A 25,225-nucleotide genomic window follows, 5' to 3' on the forward strand; every position below is an offset into this window, starting at 1 on the left:
CAGAGAGCATACCTTGCTCCAGACACTATGCTAAGCATTTTCTATCAACTATCTTTGTACTATACACGATTAATTCCAATTTTTAGTACTATGCACTATTAATTCCCATTTTGAAAAACTGCAGTTTCTCGAGTTACATTGAGGAGAAAGGGAACTCGAGCCTATTGCCCCCCGCCGCCTCGTGTGTTCCCATTTCTCCCTCCCGACCCAGGACTCTGGATGTCGGAAGAAATTATATACACTGAAGAAATACATTTGAAACTGGATAACGTTCCTCTTGTTAAGAATCTATGTCTCTTTCTTCTTACTCACTGGCTTCACACTCCACAGCTACTCCCAGCAGATGTGCAGAGATCATCCTCAGTTCTCTATTTTATATAAAGTTGGGGGTGTTTTTTTTAAACTTTTTAAAAAATACATATTTCTTTATTGATTTCAGAGAGGAAGGGAGAGGGAGAAAACTATAGAAACATTAATGATGGGAGAATTATCCAGGGCTGCCTCCTGCATGCCCCCCACCGGAGGTGGAGCCCACAACCCAACCCGGCATGTGCCTGGACAGGAATCCAATTGTGACATCCTGATTCATAGCTCCAGGCTCAACTACTGAGCCACACAGTCGGATCGGATACAACTACGTCAGAGAAGCTGGAGGGCCCCCAAAAAAGATCCCTCCCTTTTTGGAAAGTAGAAATTTCAAAAAAAACAAACAAACAAAAAAGAAAAAAAACCCTCTCGGCTCCCCTGCTGGCTGCAAGCCTAGCCTTATTTCCTGTTAGAAAGTTGGTAAGTTCTTGAATTCGAAACCACCAAGTGAATAAGCAGAAGAACATCAGTCCACAGTCGTCATCCACAAATTCTCTCCCAGGGAGTCTGACCAGACCACAGTGAATCAAAGAGTCAGAACGTTGTAAGTTGTAATAGTAGGAAAAAAATTCAAGTCTCAGTAGCTCTTAAAGCGTCACACATACAAACAAGGAAGATGTTTATTTAAAAAAATATTTATTAATCTTTTACACCTGCTGAGTAGCACAAGACTATTAACACTATAACTCACTGAATGTACAATAAATGTTCACATTTAAATAACAGGAGAGGGTCAACATTTTTAACCCGGGGGTCGGCTTTAGCATCTCATGAAGTGCTTTTTAGCCCTAAGTTTTTTTTGAAAGGATCATTGGAAATTAAAAAAAATAAAATAAAAAATAAAAAAATTCAAGAATCAAAATAATAGTTTTTTTCCCCTGGCTAACAGGAAATTTACATGATAAAATGTCTATTATGTGGGGCACAAATCAAGCAATAAAAATGTAAAATCTATGTTACTCCAAAATTTACACTGCACTGATTGAAGTCTCCAGTGCCAATGTGTCTTAAGGAACAAAACAATATAAACATTGGCTGCAAACATTTTCCCCCAAAAACTGGGTGTTCAGATGACTTATACTCTGCCATCTCTTCAAATCCAAGTTCTTTTGAAAATTTATTACCTTGGATGAATGTGCGGAATACCTGATCTTAAAGCAGTGGTATTTGGCTTCTCTGCCACCTGCATCTCTGGTTGATGATATACAGATTAGCTTTCGAGATTTACTTATTCCACATAAGAACAAAAGAAAGAAAGAAAGAAAAAACAAACAAACTTAGGAAATAGACAAAGAGGTCCTTCCACATTTCCTTCTGTGTATTTTAAAACTTGAAATAACTGGTATAAAATGAACATTCCATTTGGTGAGAGTTTTCTACGTTAATCAGTGTTACTCCTGAGGTGAGGAGGAAGAGGTACCTTGCTGATTCAAATTAAAAAGGACCCAGGAGAGCCAAATTGAAGGTATTAAAACGAAATTGGATCATTCGGGAAGTGTATTCTTCACCTAGCAAGTCATTCTAGACTGGATCCTAGGATATGTACAATCATTACAACATGGGACTGTGGGACCCAGAGTCTCTAGTATGTCATTCAATGTCAATATTTTATCCCTTTGTTACAGGGTCCATTTTCAGTTTCTGCACAGTTCCCAAGTAACTTTCTCAAGTTCTCCTAGTGCCCAAATTTTCAGGGGTAACTAAATAAATGAGGTCTCAGAAATAAAGTGCAAAAATCTACATATTAGTAAAGTTGTTTTAGCTGCATTGTTTACCTATTCAGAAAAGTTATCTTTACTGTAGTAAAGACGCTACTATACTTAATTGATAGAACCAGTTTTTACCCAGAAATGTAAATAAAATAAATTAATTTCATTTGCAATTTAAGTCAGGTCGTTCTGTTCTGCAGTGATAAATTCTACCATCAGTAATTATTCTAAAAATGTGTTAGTATATCATAAAAAGTTGTTAAAATACATACTGATCTCTGCAGCGTTTTCTGTGTACAATTGGAATGTATAGTAAAAAAAGAGGAAAATGTTTTCCCCCAATGAATTCATAGCTAACAAAGAGGAATGCATATAAGCAAAACTATTACTGAGGCAGATTTTTTTCCCTTTTCTACAGATAGTGTAATAGCCATAAAGATTGGATTTCTCCCAGATCCCTTAATGCAGTGATTTTCAACCAGTGTGCTGCAAGAAGAATTTGAAAAACATTCAATACCTGACTATTTATTTAGTCAGGGGCACTGACCTCTTCTCAGATTGTCAAATAAGTAAAATGACAATAGCCAATACAACAATAGCCATCTGGTATGAATGCTCTGACTTGAACCATAAATACAGTGTCCCCCAAAAATGTATACACACTTGAATAGCAGATAGCTCAATTTTGAAAGGAATATGTATTATAATAAACATTGCCTTTATAAAAACCCAAAGTATGTATACATTTGGGGGGAACACCCTATATATATATATATATATATATATATATATATATATAGATCATATAATAATTAGTTGCATCTTATTGGTTGCATTGCATAAAAAGGTTTCACCTGATTGGTTAGCTCTTGGTACCAGAAATCTTTATATACAAGCAATAAGGGTAGGAAATTATTATTTTTTTTTGTAAATCAATCAAAATTATACCTTTTTTTGTCAGATTGGCAAAAAAATATAATTTTTGGTGTGCCACAGAATTTTAATAATTAGTTTATGTGTGCCAGGAGGTGAAAAAGGTTGAAAATCATTGCCTTGATGTATTATAAATGGTCCCCACCTTCTTATATTACCCCCAAGTGTGAAGTTGGTCATACCCAAGGGTCCAGATGAGTTATGGCATGTTTAAGGTCAGAGTGGTAAGAAATGAGGAGGGCCCCCTTCCACCCAACCTTAAAGAATGTTCATTTTAAGAAAGCATTAAAAATCCTAAAATACACTGAATGCTCTGGGCGAGGGCCGAGTATCCACCTGCTAAGAGAAAGGAATTCACCCTTTACCAATGAATGGTATGGATCCTGCAAGGCAGGACAAGGTTTCAGTGCTTTTCACTTTATATACATATTATATCGTCTCCGTAATTTTACTTGGTACAGCTGTCTCTAGTATCTCCTTATTACCACCACATCAGAGAATGGTGGCAATGCTTTAATGCAGAAATTCAAATTCTGCTGACATCAGGCAACCTTTTTCTTATAGGGAGTCCACCGTTGTGGACTAATAAAGTAAGATCCGGCAGAACCCGGTCTCTGGGCCTTATGTGCTGAGGGCAGTATCTCTGCGAAGTATTACCAATAGCCCAACAGTGATTAAAAAAAAAAAAAAAGGCAAGTTGTTGTTTTTTTCACTCAGCAATAAAAAAAATTTAGACAGTTTTTCCTTCAGAGTATCACTTTCCCCCTTTGTTCCATCGTGGTTATTTTCAGTCAGTAGGCCCCATTGGTTAAATTCCTGCAAACTCAAAAGATGAAGCGATTCTGGCCTAACACAGACCCATAAAATGCCCCTTCTCCTTTGGTGCCACGGCTTGGAATGAGGTCCATGGCCATGGACTTGTCACACCCTTTCTCCACCTTTGGTACAAACACAATACGCCACTTAACAGTCCCACAAAGGAAAAGTAAGGCTTATCAATGTATTTTTTAAAAAAATCAACCCACGAACGAGGCAAAATCTCTTCATCTTGAACTCTACTTGCCACTGAAAGATCTCCATTCCACACCAGCGATTCCCAAAATCCTTTTGGTAAAGGTGGCCTTGATAAAATAAACCCCAGTCCATTGTACCAGTGTCAAAACCGTAACCTCCAAACTCTCGGGTGAATGACAGATGGTAAAAGAGTTGTGAGTGTCAGAAGCTTTCCGATGTATGAATAAGAAGAGACATGATGTGACTGCTGGATTCTAGCTCAAGGGTGGCGGTTAAGGTTTGGTGATATGCACTTCCCTACTCCCGTTGCCGTTGGTGGTGGTTGTGATGATGTACTGTGTGGGCTGCTGTTGGCTGGTTGTCTGAGGGTCCAAGTCACTGTGAGCAGTTGGCTGAACCTGGACTGCCCCGGAGAGGGCAGAAGCCTGCTTTTCCTCCAGTTCCGGTTGACTTTCTGACAACACATAATGACCCTAGAGCAGGAAGAAAGGATCTTTAGAAAGCTGAGGCCTAACGGGGGGAGGGGATCCTGGGGCCAGAAAGAGGGAGGAATTTGTAAAGAAACGGTACAAGGGGAATAAAACAGGCACGAAAGAGTTAACAACCAAGATATGGCTTTCAAGGAATTAATTCATTGCCTACTGAGAAAAGATAGATACCGTAGTAAACCAATAATCATGAAACTGTGACAGGGTTCGAATGCAGCTCCTCAAGTTGGAATGGGAGCACAGGAGAGGTACTTCTGACTCAGACACTGCAGGTTGGGGAGCAGGAGGCAGGGGAAGGGGAGTCGGGTGCAGTAGGGTGGACAGGAAAACCTTCGCGAGCACACAGCTTACCGGAGTAACCGCCTTCACTTGGCCAGTTGTGACCGGAGTTGCCACACCGCTATCTGTGATCACAAACTGTCCTGGGGGAAGCGTCATCATTTGAATCTCCGATGCTGAAAAATAGGAAATATGCATAAAGAAGTTCAGTTCTGGAATCCTTTCTTCAGGTTAGAATGCTAGTTCATACTATGACGACCATGACTGTCTTCATCATCCCCTATTTCCTTCACAGGAATTAAACTGAGAATAAATGCCAGCCTGTTGACCAGGATCCCACCGGTATTCACCATGATTAGAAACGAGACTCGGGCCTCGTAGTGCCCACCGATATTTAAGAGAATAGACTGTAAAAATAACTAAATGGACGGGGTGGAGCCTAATTCCATACACAACATAGCCAATAATCAAACACAACAGAGATGGACCCCCCACAAAAAAAAGAAATCAATAGTAGGGGAAGATCACTACTGGCCTTCTCACCTTCTCAGCCCATATCCCTCCTAGTTCCTGTACTGCAGCCTTTACCTCTAGTCCTGTTCCTACCACATCTTCAGTCACAGGGGTCCCATACTTGTCAGCTCATACCCAAGGCTGTCATCCCCCAGACCAGGGGTCTTCAAACTACGGCCCGCGGGCCACATGCAGCCCGCAGAGGAGTCTGATCCGGCCCTCTAGGTTTTTTGGGCAGTGAGCGCAGCCGAGGTGTTACAGTAGGAATTAGTAGTTCATATAGTCCGGCCCTCCAGCTCTCTGAGGGACCGTGATCTGGCCCCCACTTTAAAAAATTTGAGGACCCCTGTCCCAGACCGTCACCTATTCTGAACTTCAGCAGCCAGCCTTTTATTGCTTCCATAGCACTAATCTCAGGGTTTTGAAAGCAATTACTCCTATCTCTATCTCAATCTTTTTTGAGCCAAAGACAATCTCATTAGGAGAGACAGCCCTGCAGGGTGGTTTGGTGTCAACTCTGGATCCAGATTCCTGGGTTCAAACCTCTATTTTTTTTTTTTTTAATATATTTTATTGATTTTTCACAGAGAGGAAGAGAGAGGGATAGAGAGTTAGAATCATCGATGAGAGAGAATCATCGATCGGCTGCCTCTTGCACACCCCCTACCAGGGATGTACCCGCAACCAAGGTACATGCCCTTGACCGGAATCGAACCCGGGACCTTTCAGTCCGCAAGCCGAAGCTCTATCCACTGAGCCAAACTGGTCCCGGCTCAAACCTCTATTTACAAGCTATGTTCCTCAGACAAGTTCCTCTGTGCCTAAGTTATCTTATCTGTAAAATACAAACAGCTATTGTACTTATCTCATAGGATGTGGATACTGAATGTGTATCTCCTGTGGCTTAAAAACCTTCCTGGCACATAGCAAGAGCTTAATGAAAGCTGGCTTGCATTATTATTACTAATGATGTGAATATTAATCCTCTGTACACCCAGAGTCTAGCACACTAGTTGAGATGCAGACATTCAATAAATACTGGTGGAAGACATGGATCAATACTATTGACAGATCCTACGTCCATCTATTCTACTATTTAAATCACCTGCCTACACTTATTCTAGCAATAGTCCTCATGTCTCAAATGGGTGGCTCTCTGATCAGGATGCTATCTTGAATTCTGTCATGAAACTCAAGTACATGCAGAGTGAAGAAAATGGTCAATGAGACGTTAATCTAGAAAACCCGTTGTAAAGCTAATGAAATGATGGCCCATGGCTGCAGGTTCCCCACCGATGACCTGCAGCTTTATCCCCTTGTTTCTTTTTATTTCATCAACTTTACAGAGAGGAAGGGAGGGAGAGAAGGAGAGCAAGAGAGAAACATTGATGTGAGAAGAAAAAAAAAAAATCAGGTGCCTCCTGCAGGCATCCTGATCAAACCCGCCACCTGGGTACATGCCCTCATTGGGAATCAAGCCTTTTGGTGAACAGACAGACACTCCTACCCACTGAGCCACCCAGCCAGGGTCCTTGTCTCTCACTTACAGTAGCCACGGAAGGAGTTCCAGGTGCTGGGCAGGTAAGTGTGCTGCACAGAGCTCTGCTGCTGCTGGGGTGCCTGGCCTGGGGTGGAGGAGCTGCCTTGCATGTGGGAGGGGCTGAGCCCCTGCTGAGACTGCTGGGAGGAGGGGCTCAACGGCTGCCCAGCCACCTGGAGCGAGAGAGAAAGCAAGGGTAGAAAAATCATGAATTCCCAATATAGCGAAGACTCTAAATCACTGAAAAAGTAATTCAGGCTAGGACGAATTATAATATTCAAAGTACCCTTGCTAAAATAGTAATATTTTAAAAACAAATAGGATCAATGAAAAGTACTCATCACAATGAAATGCTACTTAGTTTTCAAAGGATTATCTCCAAGAGTATCTTGTTAGAAAGATAAGTGAGTGAAAATATCATTATCTATATTACAGAAGTACTCCAGCTCCGAACCACCTTTCCAGCTTTTTCTCCAAACGCCATTTCCTGTTAGTACCTAAACAGCTTTCTATAAATACACAATGTCCCATCTCTGTGCCTTTCCTCGAATGAGACCAGATTCAAGTCATCATGCCTTCCCCGAGTACCACGTCAAAACCCTACCTCTCCTTCCAGACCTAATGCAAACACCACTTCTACAAAAATGTCCTAGATGTAACCTTTGTAATTCCCAGAATTGATCCCAGAATTGATCTCCATGGCCATCTCGCCCTTAGACTCAGGCCGGGGGGTGGGGGGGGGGGTGGGGGGGGTCTGCAGGAATCTTGGTCTGCCCTTCTCCACTGTGCCCTCATCCTAGGAGGCCAAGTGACCATGCCCAGCTGGAGGAATCCCTTCCATGGCCCTGCACCCACTTTGTCTGCAGGATGTCCCATCACAGGGCCCATTGGGATAGAAGCTAATCACTTAAAATGCGTCCAAATACCCATATGAAATCTAAGGTGCATGCTAACAATATTTCAGGAGTCAAGGAGACAAGGTCTGAAGGGGATGTCTCTTCACTCTTATTCATTCCTCAGGGTCCCGGGGTCAGACTAACGTCCGCGAACAGTCCACGCCTCGTGTACCTGGGAGGCCGGGGCCGAGGCGGCGGGCTCGGTGACCTGGATGTGCTGCACCTGGATGGCGTGCTGGGTGTAGGTCTGCGGGTCGTGCAGCTGGCCCACGTCCACGGTGGACGGCTGAGACTGATGGGGGGAGGTGGCCTGGGGGAGACAAACACAAACCCACGCTGATCGAGGCGAAGGGAAATCCCTCCAGAGAAGTTCAGCGCAAGCAATACCCCAGCAGGAACACAGGAGGAGAGAGAAGAGAACCCTCTATCCATCGCTCCAAGCCCAGAGAGCCCGCCCCTAAGCCGAGCTGGCAAACGGCAGGGAAAAGAGGCAGTTTTTAAACTGAAGCTTGTAAAACGGGAGCCACTTCATGCTATTAACTTGTGAAAGAGAAGGAGCCAAAAGAAATATAGCTCTTAATAAAAGCTGGATGAGACACTCTCCGGAATCGGAAATCTTTCCCTTTCAATTTCAATTAAATGTAATGGCCTACCTACACTTTATGAGTTAAAAGATATCACGGAAGAAAATTGCCTTTCAGCTTCTCTCGACTGAACCGCCAGAACAGCGGTTCGTAACCTTTTATGCAGCGCAGATGTCTTTGAAAACTGGCTAACGTGTGAGCCCTTTTTCCAGAACAAAGTACACGCACATCATATTTTACAGGCAAGTCCAGGGATAGATTCTTCCAGAGCCCAAAATGAAGAGCCCACCCACAAGAAAAATGAGATGAAGAATAGTCAGTGAGCCCTAACCAGTTTGGCTCGGTGGATAGAGTGTTGGCCTGTGGACTCAAGGGTCCCAGGTTCAATTCCAGTCAAGGGCATGTACCTTGGTTGCGGGCACATCCCCAGTAGGGAGTGTGCTGGAGGCAGCTGATAGATGTTTCTCTCTCATCAATGTTTCTAGCTCTTTATCCCTCTCCCTTCCTCTCTGTAAAAAAATCAATAAAATATGTTTTAAAAATATCTGTTAAGAATAGTCAATGAGTGGTAGCTTCCACTCCCTGCTCTGGGATTAGCTTCCAATTTTCAGAGACCACATGATTTCCATTTGGTTTGTTCATGCACCTGGCGGACACTCCCTCAGTGTAATTAAATGAAACAACAGTTCTGGGGGGATTCCTTCTTTTAGCTGAGAGAGAGAGAGAGAGAGAGAGAGAGAGAGAGAGAGAGAGAGAGAGAGAGAGAGACGAGTGCAGTACAGTACCGGAGCCACTTGCACCACTTGAAGCTGGATGTGCTGAGGCTGCTGGATGTACTGAACTCGCTGGTAGTCCCCTTGTGGCGTCCGGTAATCCGTCGTCAGGGTCTGGGACAGCTCTGTCATGGCCTGGGTTAGCAGATCTGTTGTCTAGAAAATTCACACAAAACGCATTCGTTGACGGCAGTGCTGCTTGTAGCTACTTCAGTGCACTTAGACCCTATAAAAGTCTCATTTGTATTATCGGTGGGTTGTGGAACCTACAAGTTAGCCCTGAGCTCGCATAGAAGAAACCCCTAAGCAGAGAAGATGCTGGAAGGTTACCTACATATCTGTATCCACCTGTCTGTGCAGGCCCGGTGGGGTTACCCTCAAGGTTCGGACAACCTTGCGACCAAAGAGCATAACTGACCACCCCTTTTACAGAGGAGACCAGATCAGAAGCAGAGTGGGGACATTTGCAGCCAACTAAAGACTGGCCCTCATGCCGAAACCCGTTTGGCTCAGTGAATAGAGCGTTGGCCTGCAGACTGAAAGGTCCCAGGTTCGATTCCGGTCAAGGGCATGCACCTTGGTTGCGGACACGTTCCCAGTAGGGGGTGTGCAAGAGGCAGCTGATCAATGTTTCTCTCTCATTGATGTTTCTAACTCTCTATCCCTCTCCCTCTCTGTAAAAAAAATCAATAAAATATATATTTTAAAAAAATCAAAAATAAAAATAAAGACTTTGGCCCTCATAACCACATGTGGCTGTTGAATATTTGAATGTGGTGAGTTCAATTAAGATGTGCTATAAATGTAAAATACACACTGTAGTTCAAAGACTTATTTCAGAACAAAGAATGTAAAAGGTCTCAGTTATTTGTATTTTGATTGCAAGTTGAAATAATTTGTTGATGCATTGGGTTAAATAAAATATATTAGAATTAAAAAAAAAAGACTCTGGCCCTGAAAAGCTGTGACCCCTGAAGGACACGAAATGCTCTGGCTGGCCACACACTTACCACCACGGTCTCGCCGGTGGCACTGTCGGTGGTTAAGACGGCCGGGGCGGTGCTGATCACGGCGGTGGTCAGCGGTGTGTGCAAGGCGCTAGGGAGCTGGGCATACTCTGGATGCTTCTTGCGAATGTGCTGGACCATCTTGGTCTGGAAAATGATGGCCAAAACCAAGAATTAGCGATTGCTGGAATTAGTTATTCTCAGTCTTTCTCAAGAGCAAACCTACAGAAGTTCCTAAAGTCTCTTATGTTATCCATTTAAAAAAAAAAAAAAAAAGTCAGAGCGATGCTGACTGTGTCATCCCTAAGGCAACCCATGCTACAAAAGGGAAAAGAAGAGGCCGAGAGAAATGAAAGACTCACGTGACCAACACCATCAAAGGTCAGAACACCTCACAGCACCCCCTGGTCTCACCAGCACCTGCCGCAGTCGGTCACAGACCCCCTTTTCAGGAACCATCAGTACTCCAGGCAGTACTCAGAAGCCCGAGCTCACAAACCCTGAGCTGGACTCTCACAGGAGCCCTCAGCTGCAGGCCCAGGAAAAGGAGCCCAGTCGAGCCAAAACCGGTTTGGCTCAGTAGATAGAGTGTTGGCCTGCAGACTGAAGGGTCCCGTGTTCGATTCCGGTCAAGGTCATGTGCCTTGGTTGCAGGCACATCCCCAGTGGGGGGTGTGCGGGAGGCAGCTGATCGATGTTTCTCTCTCATTGATGTTTCTAACTCTCTATCACTCTCCCTTCCTCTCTGTAAAAAAATCAATAAAAATAAAAATAAAATAAATAAATAAATAAAAATAAAAATAAAAAAATAAAATATATATATATATATATATATATATATATATATATATATATATATATACTTAAAAAAAAAAAAAAAAAAGGAGCCCAGTCGAGTGCTCAGGCCACCAGATGGTGCTAATCCTGGGACAAGGCCACCCAGTTCTTCTCCCCTGTGCCACCTCAGTTCTCAGTTCTCAGAAAGCAGCTCCTTATAACATCAGTCCCCATCAAGTCAGAGGAAGCCAGCAGGGTGCCTGGGAGAAGCCACCTTCTCTCCAGAGACCCTCTGCCCAGAGGCCCAGATCAGACCCCACCAGAGGTACCTTGCTGCTGTACTGTTTGGAGCAGTGGGGGCAGCAGACGGGAGGGGTAGCGATGGTGCCGGTGAGCTGGGTGTGGGTACTCAGCATGGGGTCTGGTTCTCCGGGGCCGGCAGGACGGAGCTTCCGAATGCTTGGCGGGAGCTCGGCCCCGGGATGGTTCTTCAGGATGTGGGCCTTGCGCTTGCTGGCACTTTTGTAAACCTGCAAGGTCAAATGCTTTGCCGTGAGAGCCATACACAGTTCCCCTTTCCTGCTGAAAGCCAACCCTCTAACCATCTCCGTACGAGGAAAAGAGGAAAAGTACTAGTGTCGCCCAAAATAAAATAGATATCATGCACCCAAAATAAACAGATAAAATGAAAGGTACTATACAACATAAATTAGAATAAAACAAGGACAGCATTGCCCTAGCTCGTTTGGCTCAGTGGCTAGAGCGTCAGCCTGCGGACTGAAGGGTCCCGGCTTCAATTCCAATCAAGGGCACATGCCCGGATTATGGACTCGATCCCCAATGGGGGGTGTGCAGGAGGCAACCGATCAATGATTCCCTCATCACTGATGTTTCTATCTCTCTCTCTCCCTCTCCTTTCCTCTCTGAAATCAATAAAAATATATATTTTTAAAAAACAAGGGCATCATCTAGCCCGGCCAGTGTGGCTCAGTGGTTGAGTGTTGACCTATGAACCGGGAGGTCACAGTTCAATTCCTGGTCAGGGTACATGCCTGGTTGCAGGCTTGATTCTCCCTCATCAGTGATGCTTCTCTCTCTCCATCTTCCTTGGATTTATAGATCTACAATAGTAATAGTGACAATAGCCTTTCTCCTCCAGTTGAAGAGGGGGTACACAGAGAAAGAGAACTGTTCCTAAGGCCAGTCCTCCTTCAGCCTTTCTGTGAAAGCTCTCACACGAGGTATGTGCTTGACTACCAGATGCCAAAGAACCCTCCACAATGAAAAGTCTAATAGCAACTGGGATCTCTGGTGATGAATGTACATTGTATAAGGAAACAGTATTACAGGGAAGCAATAAGCACATACCCTCATTTTGTCTTTTTTGTAACGGTACAGAAATAAAGAATGAAATAGCACAGAGTACTCCACCGCACAACCCTGGCACATGCTCTCGATCTCCTAGAAGTCCAAAATCTACCACGTATCTTCCAAACGCACTGATGAACCCTCTCATCTTAGAGCTAAGACATTTTAAACGAACCCATAGACTTAAGATCTTGGTAATAAGACTCTCCTTTTGCAGCAAAAATCACAGAGCAGGAAACACGAGTCGAACAAAGCCAGCTCATTCTGAAGAAAAACAATCTGGCTTAAGCTGAGGCTCCGCTGGCAGCCCTTGTTTTGTGGAAAAACACTGGGAGCCGGGGAGCCATCTGTCAAGAGCACCGAAGGTCCTGGCCCGCGTTCCCACCCGCGGACCAGCTGGCCCTGCGCAGGCTCCCACCGGGCCCCGCGGGGGGCGGTTCCGTTACCTTGTCACAGTACTGGCAGAAGTAGTCGCGGTTGGGCTTGATGATGGGCAGGGTTAACTCGGGCACCTCTTCTATCTTCATGTCCGGGTGCCTCTTTGATAAGTGATTGACCTAAACGGGGGGAAAAGGAAATGAGAAAAAGAGAGCCAGAAGCTAGGCAAATGTCTCCGAGCCACAGCGAGAAGCTGACATACTCTGCAGCGGCGCCCAAAACAATAGGCGTTTGGCCAGAACCAGGCCCATCTGACACCAAAGCCTTCGCAGTCCCTGTTGACAGGAACTCAGCAAATTCCGGAAGGGAACTGGGTCACTGTGGATCCCATGAATAGTCTTTGATGAAAAAACTGTCGGAGAAAGGGAAATTACAGTAGCAGGAACTTCTGTGGTGAATTCTCCTGATGCAAACCTGTCCTTCATTATTCCCTACCCTAAGGGAGGACATTGAATGAGATAAAAATTAAGGTTCTGAATTTTATTTTATTTTAAAATATTTTTATTGATTTCAGAGAGGAAGGGAGAGGGAGAGAGAGATAGAAACATCAATTAGGAGAGAGAATCATTGATTGGCTGCCTCCTGCACACCCCCTACTGGGGATTGAGCCCGCAACCCAAGCACATGCCTTTGACTGGAATTGAACCTGGAACCCTTCAGTCTGCAAGCCGAGGCTCTATACACTGAGCCAAACCAGCTAGGGCAAGGTTCTGAATTTTAAATGATGCTCTCTAACTGTAGCTCCTGGCAGAAATACAAAGTCCTCATTTAATGCAGTAGCTGTCAATAGGTTCTGTGACTTTAAACAAAACAACTCTAAGGGGACCAATTTTACCCCAGGCTAAGTGACACGAACAGGGCTCAAGTTCCTCTGGCATCTCATCGAGATTATAACAGAAGGCTGTATTGGGGCCTGCTGTGCGCTGGCTGTCCTGGTGTCCCAGCGAACCTGGTCACACGGCTGCTGATGAAAGTGTCTTCTGTTGCTGTGTCATGGCTGGAAAGAGGCTTTAAAGGGACAGTCGGCGAGAAGGCAAAGAGCCCAGAGAAAGGACACTCAGGAGCGCAAACAAGAAGAGGGAAATAAAACGTGGTAAGAAAAGAGACTGAGAAGGGTAAAGCAAAAACAAAACTAGCAATGAAAAGTGATAGACAGCCCTGGCCAGTGTGCTACATGGTTAGAGCATCGGCCCATGCGCCAAAGGGTCACGGGTTCGATTCCTGGGCAAGGGTAGGTACCTGGGTTGCAGGTTCTCCCCTTCCCACACCTTTCCCCCCACTGGGGGCACATACAGGAGGCAACCAATTGATGAGTCTCTCTCACATCGATGTTTCTCTCTCTCCCCCACCTCCATTCCCTTACACTTTTTCTAAAAAAAAGTCAATGGAAAATAATAACCTCAAGTGAGGATTAACCAAAAAATAAATAAATAAATAAAAATGCTAACTATACATCTCTTCTAATGAACTATGGCAATGTCAGCAAACTGTGGCTCGTAGGCCGTGGTTTGCCACTATGTTGACTAATGAGTTTGCCGACCATTATGTAAAACATTACCCTTACCCAGAAGTTTTGACTTCAGGTTAAAACATTAGAACATTATTAAAATGTTTTTTAAGTGTTTTTCCCTAAGGCAGTGGTCGGCAAACAGCATGTGGCTCTCGAGCCACAGGTTGCAGACCACTGAACTACAGCAAAGGAGGGTGAAGGGAGACTGGCAAGGAGAGAACTCCAAATTGGGAACTGTTCGCCTGTTTTTTCCCCAGCCCCGGCCAGAACCTGTGGACAAGTCTGGAGAGACTATAGGTATATACGAGAGCCATCACCACACAAGAGAAATGAGAGGTGAGAGGTGGCAGGGGGAGCCCGGAGCCCCTCGGCACTGACCAGCATGCCCCGTCTCCGGAAGCCCATCATACACAGGCGGCACTTGAACGTGAAGCTGTCGTAGTCGGTGGACGTGATGCGAGGCTTGAAGGTCTTGGAGCGGCTGATGCGGTCCGCTTTCTTGGCCTCCCTCTCGGGATTGTGCATCCTCTGCATGTGCTCCCTCAGCTTGTCTTTGCGCTATTGAGAGAAAAGTGTTGAAAAGACAGGGGGTGAGAAGTGGGGGTAGAAAATTTATAATTGAAGCAATATTTTTAAAATATCAAATACAAGGTAGCAGTGACCACAACCTGCTGACATGCACCCGAGTTGTCAGAGCTGGAACATACGAGGACATGGCAAAGCATTTAGGAATGACTCTGTCCACTAGCAAGTAAGTGCCTCGGTGGGAAATGACCCTTCCATTTGAAAGCTACTGATTTTTGCCCGGCTGATGTGGCTCGGTGGTTGAGCATTGACCCATGAACCAGGAGGCCAGGGCACAATTCCAGGCCAGGGCACATGCCCATGTTATGTGCTCACTCCCTAGTAGGGAGCATGCAGGAGGCAGCCAATCAATGATGCTCTCTCAGCATTGATGTTCCTATCTCCCTTTCTCTTCCTTCTCTCTAAAAATCAATAAAACTCTTTTTTTTTTTTTTTAAAGAAATACACTGATTTTTAGAGGGGGGAAAAAAAGACTGCACTTTTGCAGAAGAGAGCAAAGGGTATATGGACTAAGGTTGGTATTAAGACGTACAAGACAGATTGATAATGAATGGTAGGTAATACGGAATTTACAAAGCGGTATGTAAACTTAGTTCTCCCATGTTTTAACAACCATAATGATATTCCTCTAAATCCCAAATAACTGTAAGAGTCTCTCATCTTCTGGATTCAGAAGTTCAAGCAAACCATTTCACTGCCTGCTATGGACAGAGCTCATGGTCTAGGGCTAGTCGGATGAGCACATGTTGGTGTGAGTCCATAGAAAAACAACTAGGAAGAGCCATCCTGAGCAAAAACAAATGCAAAATAAAGCACGCCAGCTCCCTTGCCCAGTGAGCCTCTGCTCTGGGACATATGATTAAACAGTTACGTGTGAAGACTCAGGACCTCCCACCAGACTATGTCCTCTCATCTCCGGTACAGACTGGGAGGTGGAGATGAAGCAGCAGCCACGATGCTCTCGGGTCAGATGCCATGGTACCAGAGCATCCCTGCTGTCTCCCACGAGCTACCAGCTCTCAGCTGCCAGCCCTGCTGACCAGTCCATGTCCACGCCCTGAGCAGCCACACAGTGGTCCACTGGCAGCACCAGCTCTCCCTCACAGCCCACCGTGAGCCGGAAGGGCCTGGGGTCCCAGACTCCCAGGTTCCCATCTGTGCACGCAGACCAGGGTTTCACAAAGGGCAGCAGTGACCTTTCTCTGGTCCTGCAACCTCTCCTGTCAGACTTTTACTTTTCCCTCTTATCCTATAGTAAAACCCCTTATTCCATAGTACTCCTAGTGGTTTGGCACCTCTGAGTGAAGTCTGTCTAATATATTGGGTGAAAGTAAAATATTAGCAGGAAAGTGTGTGTGCGTGTGCGTGTGCGTGTGTGGTATGCCTAGGTGCTAAAATGGTATCTGGCACAAAATAGATAACCAAAAAATGTTAGGTGGATGCGATGGATGGCTAACAAGTTAGCATCACAAAACAGGAATCCTTTTGAATAAATGATCTTTTTTTTTTTTTAATTAAGAAACAGAAAAACCTATACCCATTTATACTTTCCCATTGAGTTCTAAATTGCGCTACTATATACGAAAGGCTGTTGAGATTACAACCTGTAACACACACGCCATAAAATGTAAGCTTTGACACTCTTCAATGTGTCCATGTTCTATACAAACACATCCTTGTGAAATATTTTTCCCCTCCTGATACTTTTCCAGTTTCTATGACAGAGCCAGCCAGGAGGGTGGCCCTCCACAGATCTTTGCAGAATCATTTTTTTTTTAAATTTTTTTTTTTTACCATTTTTACATTTGTTAGTTTAACTCAGATCTCTGGGCCTCCCCTGGGTTTTTCCCGTGCTTCTAAATCCCGGGCAGGTTACTGAATTTATTTTTTAATTTTAATCCTTGACGTCATTAACATTCCCCAGAGCAGTCTAAGCCCTCTCCGCACCCTACAGATGTCCCACCACCATCAGATGACAGTCCTACAATCATCAGCCTCCTGTACTTAGTAAGTGCTCAATAAAAATCTCTTGATTTGGTAAGTAAATGGACTGTTCTCTTGGGAATACCTCAATAGCGATTTAGTTCTAATTTTCATACATTTGGATTATTTTGGGAGATGCATTATTACTCTATTTGTTTGAGGATCTGAATGAATCATTTTGGGAAATGAAGGTGAGTTTCCATCCTTAATGTTATCCGAATATCTAACTCAAACATTTCTCCAGTCCAGAAAGTGGGTGATGAGCTGATGAAACAAACACGCACTGATCCTTGGCTCGACGTGACCGCAGTGGCCGTGAGAACCACCTCCGGCAGTTGCTGCTCACACACCTTAAACTGCTTCCCACACGTGGAGCACAAGAAGTCCTTGCGGTCCGAGTGCCGGAGCATGTGGAGGCGCAGCTTGTCGGGGCGGCAGAAGGCCTTGTCGCACTCCGTGCACTGGTAGATCTTTTCTGAGTGGAAGCTTCGCACATGTTTTTTCACCTGCCAGAGAAGACAAAAAGTCAGGGGACTCGGCACCAAAGGCAATGACCAGCTTATCAACTCTAGAGGGCGCCAGAGGCGTTGCCAAGCACTTTGAGAAACAGCAAGGTAATCCCATTAGACGTGACCAATAATTGGCCTCAGCAACACACACTTTCTTTAGGACAAAGGGACAAAACAAGGAGCCAGAAGCCTTACAAATCTCAACCTCCCATAAAAGAAGGAGGAAGGAAGAGTGCTTGTAGTCAAGGCCCTGATTACATGCAACCAACATTTTTTTTCTTTCTTTTTAAGATTAAAAACAGAGTTCCCGCCTAGCCAATTTGGCTCAGTGGATAGGGCGTCGGCCTGAGGACTGAAAGGTCCCAAGCTTGATTTCAGTCAAGGGCACATGCCCAGGTTGTGGATTCGATCCCCAGTGGGGATGTGTAGTAGGCAACTGATCAATGATTCTCTCTCATCATTGATGTTTCAATCTCTCTCTCCTTCTCTCCTTCTCTCTCTCTCTCTCTCTCTCTCTCTCTCTCTCTCTCTCTCTGAAATCAATAAAAATATATTTTAAAAAATAAATAACTAAAGTAGATTGAAGAAATGTCCTCAACTGTGAAGTTGCTACAAAGAAGGGAAGAAAATGCAGGTGACCGGTGACGGCAGTCTCATTCTTCCAAAAATCCGTTTCTCTTACCAAAAGAGGGAAGCAGACAGGAATCGCAGCGGCAGACACTCACCTGGATGAAATCTGGGAACCGCTTCTTACAGGTCGGACAGGTGAAGTAGCCGTCATGGATATGAATGGCCACGTGGTCTTTCAGCAAATCAAGGCGGTCAAAGGACTCCGGGCAAAAGATGCAAGAGTAAGTCTTCTGGTCCGAATGGAGCTTCATGTGGCTCTCCAAGGACGCGCTGCTGATGAAGCCCTTGTTGCAGAGGTCACAGGTCAACGGGCAGTTCCCCTCCCGCCCGTGGAAGCGCAAGTGCTGGTCCAGCTTGTCCTTTTCCCGGAAGGCCTTCCCACACTGCAAGCACTTAAAAGGCCGGAAGGACTTGCGAATGAACAGATGCTGGAGAGCTGCGTTCTGAAAGACACACAGACAGGATCATTGAGGGAGGAAATGAAATGCATGATCGTACGTTTATAGAGCGAGAGGGGGATCTCTGCAATAATTGATTTTCCATAGAAATGAAACTCTAGGACACACTGGGAAAAAAGATTTTTCTGGCGAGACATTAAAAATAAAGACATCATCGCAAAGAAGTTCATCTTGAAAAGACAAACGTTTCCTGTGTTTTGTTTTATGTCTATGTGTGTGTTTTCTTATGAAAGGACTTACGCAATATTCAAAAACATATTCCCAATAGAGGGCTTGCTCTGGAAGACAAATCCTAAAGTGACGTGGGAAAGAAATTGCAGACTTGGAAGAAATGACTTGGGATTAAGTCACACGTGCATGAATGAGGCTGGAGCAAGTCAGTCAAATGTCACTTGTCCAAGTCCTTGAGAAAAAGAATTCAAAGCTTGGCCTGGCCAGTGTGACTCAGCGGTTGGGTGTCGAGCTATGAACCAGGAGGTCATGGTTTGATTCCTTGTCAGGGCACGAGCCTGGGTTGTGGACTCAATCCCCAATGTGGGGCGTGCAGGAGGCAGCTGATCAATGATTCTCTATCATCGCTGCTGCTTCTATCTCTCTCTCCCTCTCCCTTCCTCTCTGAAATCAATAAAAATATGTTTTTTAAAAAGTAAAAATAAAGAATTCAAAGCTTGATTCAAATGTTTAGTAGAAAAAAATATGGTAATAAAAAGAACTAAAAGGTAGCACTTGCCAAGGGCTGGGTGAAGGAGGCAATGGATACGGGGTTTCTTTTGAGGGTGATGGAATGTTCTAGAATTAGACAGTGCTGATGATTGCACGGCTATGGGAATATTCTAAAAACCACCATAAAGGGGCGGATTTTATGGTATGTGAATTATGTCTCAATTTAAGAAAAAGAACTGAGAGAGAAACAAAGGATACAGATTTGTGTGAACGTGTTTGCTCATGAGGTAAGATGCATGAGTGCACATGATAAATGAAGATTGTATATTTACTCACTTCTACCCAGAAAATGCAGAGGACAAACCTCAATGCAGCTCGTTAGTTCCACTGGTTAGCATGCCATGCTAACCAAGTTAAGTGTATTGTTTTGTTTCCTGTCTAGACCAGTCCGTTTTGCCTCTGCCCCCTTTTCAGTCACAGACTGCATTTCTAATGTTGATTAGCCACCTAGGAAATTCATGCCATTGTTATGGGGGATCCAAGGGAGAGAATACGGATAGTCAGTGTAAGTTCATCACCACTATTGGAAAAGCAGCTCATCTCTCCTGAGAGCAGATTACAGTCATCTTTCACACAGATAGCACAGAACCAACATCTTAGCTAAACTATAATGCAGTTTCATCCATTAGCTCCTCCACAACCAGGGGAAAGGTCTACTAGCTATGAGAAGGGGGGAAATCCCTCAAAAAGAAGAAGAAGAAAAAAAGAAGAAGAAAAAAAAAATATATATATATATATACATATATATATGCTTAGGTAAGTAGAAGGGAACAGTAATGGAAGGATTAGTGGAGATTTTAAGGCACTATTTGTACAACAAAAAGTGCAATGAACAATGCTTAGACCCTTCATTTCAAATTACACACAGCAACTTCTAAATTAAATTTGCTATAAAATAATCATTTCGGGGGAAAAGCAAAATACTTTTTTTTTCAGATTTTATTCAATTCTCTTGAACATTTCCTATGAAATAAATACCTTATTTCATTGGAAGTGTTCAAGGGAATTAATTGAATGTATTTCGTAAGAAAATCAAAAAGAATTATTTCAAACTTTCCTGTAGCATCGTCAGGGATCTTTAAGAACAGACCTTTCGCCGGGACCGGTTTGGCTCAGTGGATAGAGCGTCGGCCTGCAGACTGAAAGGTCCCAGGTTCGATTTCAGGCAAGGGCATGTACCTTGGTTGCGGGCACATCCCCAGTAGGGGGTGTGCAAGAGGCAGCTGATTGATGATTCTCTCTCATCGATGTTTCTAACTCTCTATCCCTCTCTCTTCCTCTCTGTGAAAAATCAATAAAATATATATTTAAAAAAAAAAAAAAGAATAGACCTTTCTCAAATCAGCCAGAGCTCACTCTCACTTCATTCTACTGTAGCTGTCGCCCAACCTTTTAGATCTACAGATCCTTATTCTATGTCAAAGTTCTCAGTATTTTAGCTCCTGTCAAAACTTTATGGAAACATGGCAGAAAAGCAAATGCTGCCCTGAAATTCAGAGTCAGAGCGCTTTCAGCAGGTAAGAATCTTTCCCTTCACCCAAGTCACTCAAGTTTCCAAGGGCAGACACGGAGCACACCACCCGACCTAGGCCTCGCTAGAGAGTCCATTTCTCCTTGGATGTCAACTCCAGAACTCAATTTGGTTTTGATCCATGATGCTAATAAGGCTCCTGTCACTTCTGATTATGGATGAGCATCCTCAGACGCTTGATCTAACTGAGCAGCCACCTGGCTCCACTTCCTTGCTTCTTGGGACAACTGTCTCGGTCCTCAAGAACTAGATTGCATTTCTCTGATCTGATGATTCTAATGCCATGGTCAGCAAACTGGGGCTCGCAAGCCACATGCGGCTCTTTGGCCCCTTGAGTGTGGCTCTTCCACAAAATACCACGGCCTGGGCGAGTCTATTTTGAAGAAGTGGCGTTAGAAGAAGTTTAAGTTTAAAAAATGCGGCCCTCCAAAGAAATTCCAATCGTTATACTGTTGATATTTGGCTCTGTTGACTAATGAGTTTGCCGACCACTATCCTAATGCAATCCTCACATTGCACGGCAGGAGTGCTGGGACCATTCCGACCATGAATGCAGGCCATTTCACTCTGCTATCTCCTGTAGTTTGGAGCTACAATTGGCACACATTTCCATAAGAAATCATGAAAAATGGTGAGGGCAGCACAAGTGCATCCATTATGGATCCTCTAATGCTAATGTCTATTAATGAGATACAGCCAGTCAACCACACCACACTACATGGTGCAGAAGCTAACAGAAGGAAGCCCAAGTGGTAGAGTTGCTAAAATCTGTGATGAGAGGTTCCACTTGCAATGCAGTGAATTCTGAGACCACAGATTCTTTGCAGACAAAGACCATAACATGTTTCTAAAGTTTGATATTAATAGCTAAAGAAACCCAAACTCTTGATTAATGTTTATAGTATTTTGATCCTGCATTCAAAGCCGTGGGTGGGCTACCCCTGCCCGACATACCTCACTCACTGCTGTCCTTCGCCTGGCACTCACCCTAAGGTCAGGCTAGCGTGCGCATGTCTCATAACCACACCATGCACACCTTTCTCGGCATGCATCTCATGGCTGCCCTCCTTTGAAACCGCCGACCTTCTTCTGGCCTCTATGAAGGACTAGTTTTAAGTCTCATTACATCTATGAATTCATCTATTGACGCCTTCATCTTTTTTGTTTGTTTGTTTTGCCTTTCACTCTTCGAAGTTCTTATAACAATTACACGCTAAACTTTTAAATTTAGCACTTAGCACCTTACATTAGCATGTCTCCCAATCAGACTGCAAGCTGCAATAAGACAGGCCTCGGGGAAAATTCCATTGTACACAGCACATGCTGAGCACATGTTAGACTTCAATACCATCCCATGAGTCACTCAGACTGTCTTAGAGCTGGAAGGGGCCTTGGATTGATCACTTAGTCCTACCCTTCATTTTGTGTCTGAGGAATCTGCAGCTCATGACTTACTGGCTGATCTATTGGAAAATCAATTAGCATTATTCATGAACTAATTTGCATTGACTGCCGCAACCAAGTTGTAGGTCCTACCAGTACTTAGTGAGTACAGGTTGCAAAGGATAGCAGATAAGGCAAACACTTAAAGGAACATTCTGTTATTGAAACACAGAAACCAACCTACCTGCAGCTCCAACTGAGCAGGCAGCATTAGAGGAGAGAAAAATAGTTACATTACCAATTGGATTGGAAGACTTCCTTTCAGGTGGTCAGTGCCAACCTGGACAGAAAAGATGAGAAAAATACATAGCCTACCTTTTAGAATGTGTGAGAGGGGAAAAAATAGCTCAACTGGCCTTTAAAAAGCCATGTGCACGTGGCTTTTGCTTTGACGTGAGGAACCTTGTACCAAAACCAGCAACCCACTCACTCAAGAATACAAGTACAATCATAGCTAGATTATGCTTGTATGTCCATATCTTCACTACACGAGTAGGCTTTAGATTTTTCCGTTAAAAAAAAAAAAATTAAATCTAGTAAGCATTTCTCTGAATTAAGTGAAAAATCAGAATGGCCAAAGCAGAGAAGACAGTAATTGCGCAAGAGGGTGAAATGCAGACTGGGAAGTAACGTGGAATGATGGATGGGAAGTTTCGCAGCTGTTTGCCTTTCTGGTCTCTGTTTCTCTGTGTTTATATACACTTTTGAATAACATACATGGAGCCACAAGTGTTAGATGTGTCCATTCCAGGAACCTCACAAAGGCCATTTAGCCTCAGTGGGCTCAGAGCCCTTTGATGCTACCATGAAGCTATTAATGTCTAAATGCATTTGTATAAGCCATGGACTAGACTATTTTTCAAAGTCCCTTCTAGTACACAGGCATATAAGAAGACCAAAAGAAATACAAGCTGCACCTATGCAAGTGAGAAAACCAACAGAAACATTAGCTAAAACCATGAGCCATCCAGAAATTGGAAAGTTATTCAAAAAGAGCCCTGTCGCCCGCACATAAAGTACTATAATAATAAAAGTCTTTACACGTCCTGCTCAGAATCAGGGGTTTAAGGCACCGTTTTCTGAATGCACACTGTCAGCACAGGCACCTACTTCACAAAACCACGTTGCAATCCACATGCACCCCTGCAGATCCTAACGGCTATCAGCAGAGTAAGAATAAGACACATCCGCTTGAAGCCAGTGGGCCCTACAGCCCTGTGGACTCAAGTCAAGATGCAGGGCACACAGGGGATACGCTGACCTGCTCTCAGACCTACAGCTTAACTTCGAGCTTCCCCTGGGGTCGTCCCTGCCACATCAGCTTGGACACAGGTCCCTTTGCACTGATGGCTGATGACACTTGCCAGTCTCCCCTTGGAATCTGCAAATGAAGGCGCCCCAGAGTAATGTGAGAGCTATGATGAGACACGGATGAGCCTGGCTTACATGTGCGTAGCTATTAGAATGAAATGCACTCCATTTCCAATCAGTGAGCTTAGGGATCCAGAGACTCTGCGACGTTAACTATACCAGTCCAGGAGCTGCCAAAAGCCCAGCTCTGCGTCCTTAACAAATGGATGGACTCTAGAAACAGCCCCCCAACCTGCCTGCCACAGGACACAAAGACACTGAGACACAGTTAGCACCTTCTTCCAAAACAAGGGGACTGAGCATGGGCTAAGCCAGGTGCGAGATTTGGAAGTGGATGGTGAATAGGTTGGAAGACAGCACCTTTCGGCCGGCTGACTGGAGAAAGGCCAGCGCCCACTTCCCACTTACTCGGATGCGTTTGGCCCTGCGCATGTCATCGGCGGTCAGCGTGCTCTGGGTGGGCAGCACGCTCTCCTCGTGCTGGGGCTGCAGGTGCAGGGTGTGGGCTTCTGGCTCCTGCTCCAGGGAAGACGGGGGCTCCTGTGGCAGTGGGATCGGGAGGGTGGTCTGTTCTGGTTGATCCAGCCCATTCAGAGTAGCTGACTCAGCCTCATCAAACTGCTCCTTGGGGGAAAAATGTAGCAGGTCCTGAAATGGCAATAACCAGGAATTAGTCCCTTACCTAGATAGGGATGAGCGTGAGAAAGAGTGTCAGCTGTGGTTTTGAATTACTGCTTTTTTGAAATGGCTAGGGCAGTGGTCGGCAAAGGGCGGCTCGCAAGTCACATGCGGCTCTTTGGCCCCTCGAGTGTGGCTCTTCCACAAAATACCATGGCCTGGGTGAGTCTATTTTAAAGAAGTGGCATTAGGAGAAGTTTAAGTTTAAAAATGTTGGCTCTTGCCCTGACCAGTTTGGCTCAGTGGATAGAGTGTCAGTCTGTGGACTGAAGGGTCCCAGGTTCAATTCCGGTCAAGGGCATGTACCTCGGTTGCAGACACATCCCCAGTAGGGGGTATGCAGGAGGTGGCTGATCGATGTTTCTCTCTCATCAATGTTTCTAACTCTCTATCCCTCTCCCTTCATCTCTGTAAAAAGTCAATAAAATATATATTTTTAAAAATTTTGTCTCTCAAAAGAAATTTCAATTGTTGTACTGTTGATATTTGGCTCTGTTAACTAATGAGTTTGCCAACCACTGGGCGAGAGTCGTAATGCTCAGAAAAAGTATTTTCCTCCTAGGAAAGTTAATTAGACAACTACCTGTAGAATGTGGAAATTATGAGACATTCCAGGTCGCTTCATGAGGAAAAGACTCTTCTGGAACATCATTTTTTTAATTTTTAAACTAATTAAACAGTCCCCCAATATCTCCAGACAAATTCAAAACTTTAGGGCAGGAAAGTTGGGTTTTTGTTCTAATATCTGAAAATACAGTTTTCTTTGCCTCTCTCTAGCCACACTTTTTTTTTTAACCTAATTCATTTTTATTGCATTAAAAAAAATTAAATAAATAAATAAATAAATAAAAGTTAACAGCAAGTTTAAAAAACAAACCATGCCCTGGTCCTTCTTCATGGATGCCTTAGAAAGCAATGCTACTGACTTCCTTTCCCAGCCTGCACTGGGCTTGGGCTGCTGCCCCAGGCTGTGGGCATGTGAAGTTCTCCTTTGGGTCTCCTTTAAGCAACAGGCAGCAGAGGGCTGGCCTGACAGAGCTGTCATCCTCGGAAGGGCATTTTCATTAAATCCAATAGTAGTGTCGGTACATCCTCTAATTAAATACAACAGGAGTGCCG

At 44.4% G+C, this 25,225-nt stretch overlaps 1 protein-coding gene across 3 annotated transcripts in view; it reads right to left on the reverse strand.

The window, feature by feature from the left end:
- Nucleotides 1-985: 985 nt before the first annotated feature.
- PRDM10 (PR/SET domain 10) overlaps nt 986-25,225 on the reverse strand; it is a 62,212-nt gene continuing 37,972 nt past the window's right edge. For all 3 annotated transcript variants that reach the window (XM_084868265.1, XM_084868264.1, XM_084868266.1), the window contains exons 11-22: nt 23,837-24,076; nt 17,998-18,345; nt 17,114-17,269; nt 14,574-14,753; nt 12,694-12,804; nt 11,209-11,409; nt 10,106-10,249; nt 9,108-9,251; nt 7,911-8,048; nt 6,850-7,015; nt 4,862-4,965; nt 986-4,495 (exon numbers count right to left, since the gene is read on the reverse strand). In XM_084868265.1, the coding sequence (XP_084724391.1) occupies nt 4,295-4,495; nt 4,862-4,965; nt 6,850-7,015; nt 7,911-8,048; nt 9,108-9,251; nt 10,106-10,249; nt 11,209-11,409; nt 12,694-12,804; nt 14,574-14,753; nt 17,114-17,269; nt 17,998-18,345; nt 23,837-24,076 (2,133 nt within the window). In that variant the 3' untranslated portion in view covers nt 986-4,294. The remainder of the gene's footprint in view (nt 4,496-4,861; nt 4,966-6,849; nt 7,016-7,910; nt 8,049-9,107; nt 9,252-10,105; nt 10,250-11,208; nt 11,410-12,693; nt 12,805-14,573; nt 14,754-17,113; nt 17,270-17,997; nt 18,346-23,836; nt 24,077-25,225) is intronic.

The sequence above is a fragment of the Pipistrellus hanaki genome (assembly GCF_964339955.1).
Source record: "Pipistrellus hanaki genome assembly, chromosome: 19".
NCBI lineage: Eukaryota > Metazoa > Chordata > Mammalia > Chiroptera > Vespertilionidae > Pipistrellus > Pipistrellus hanaki.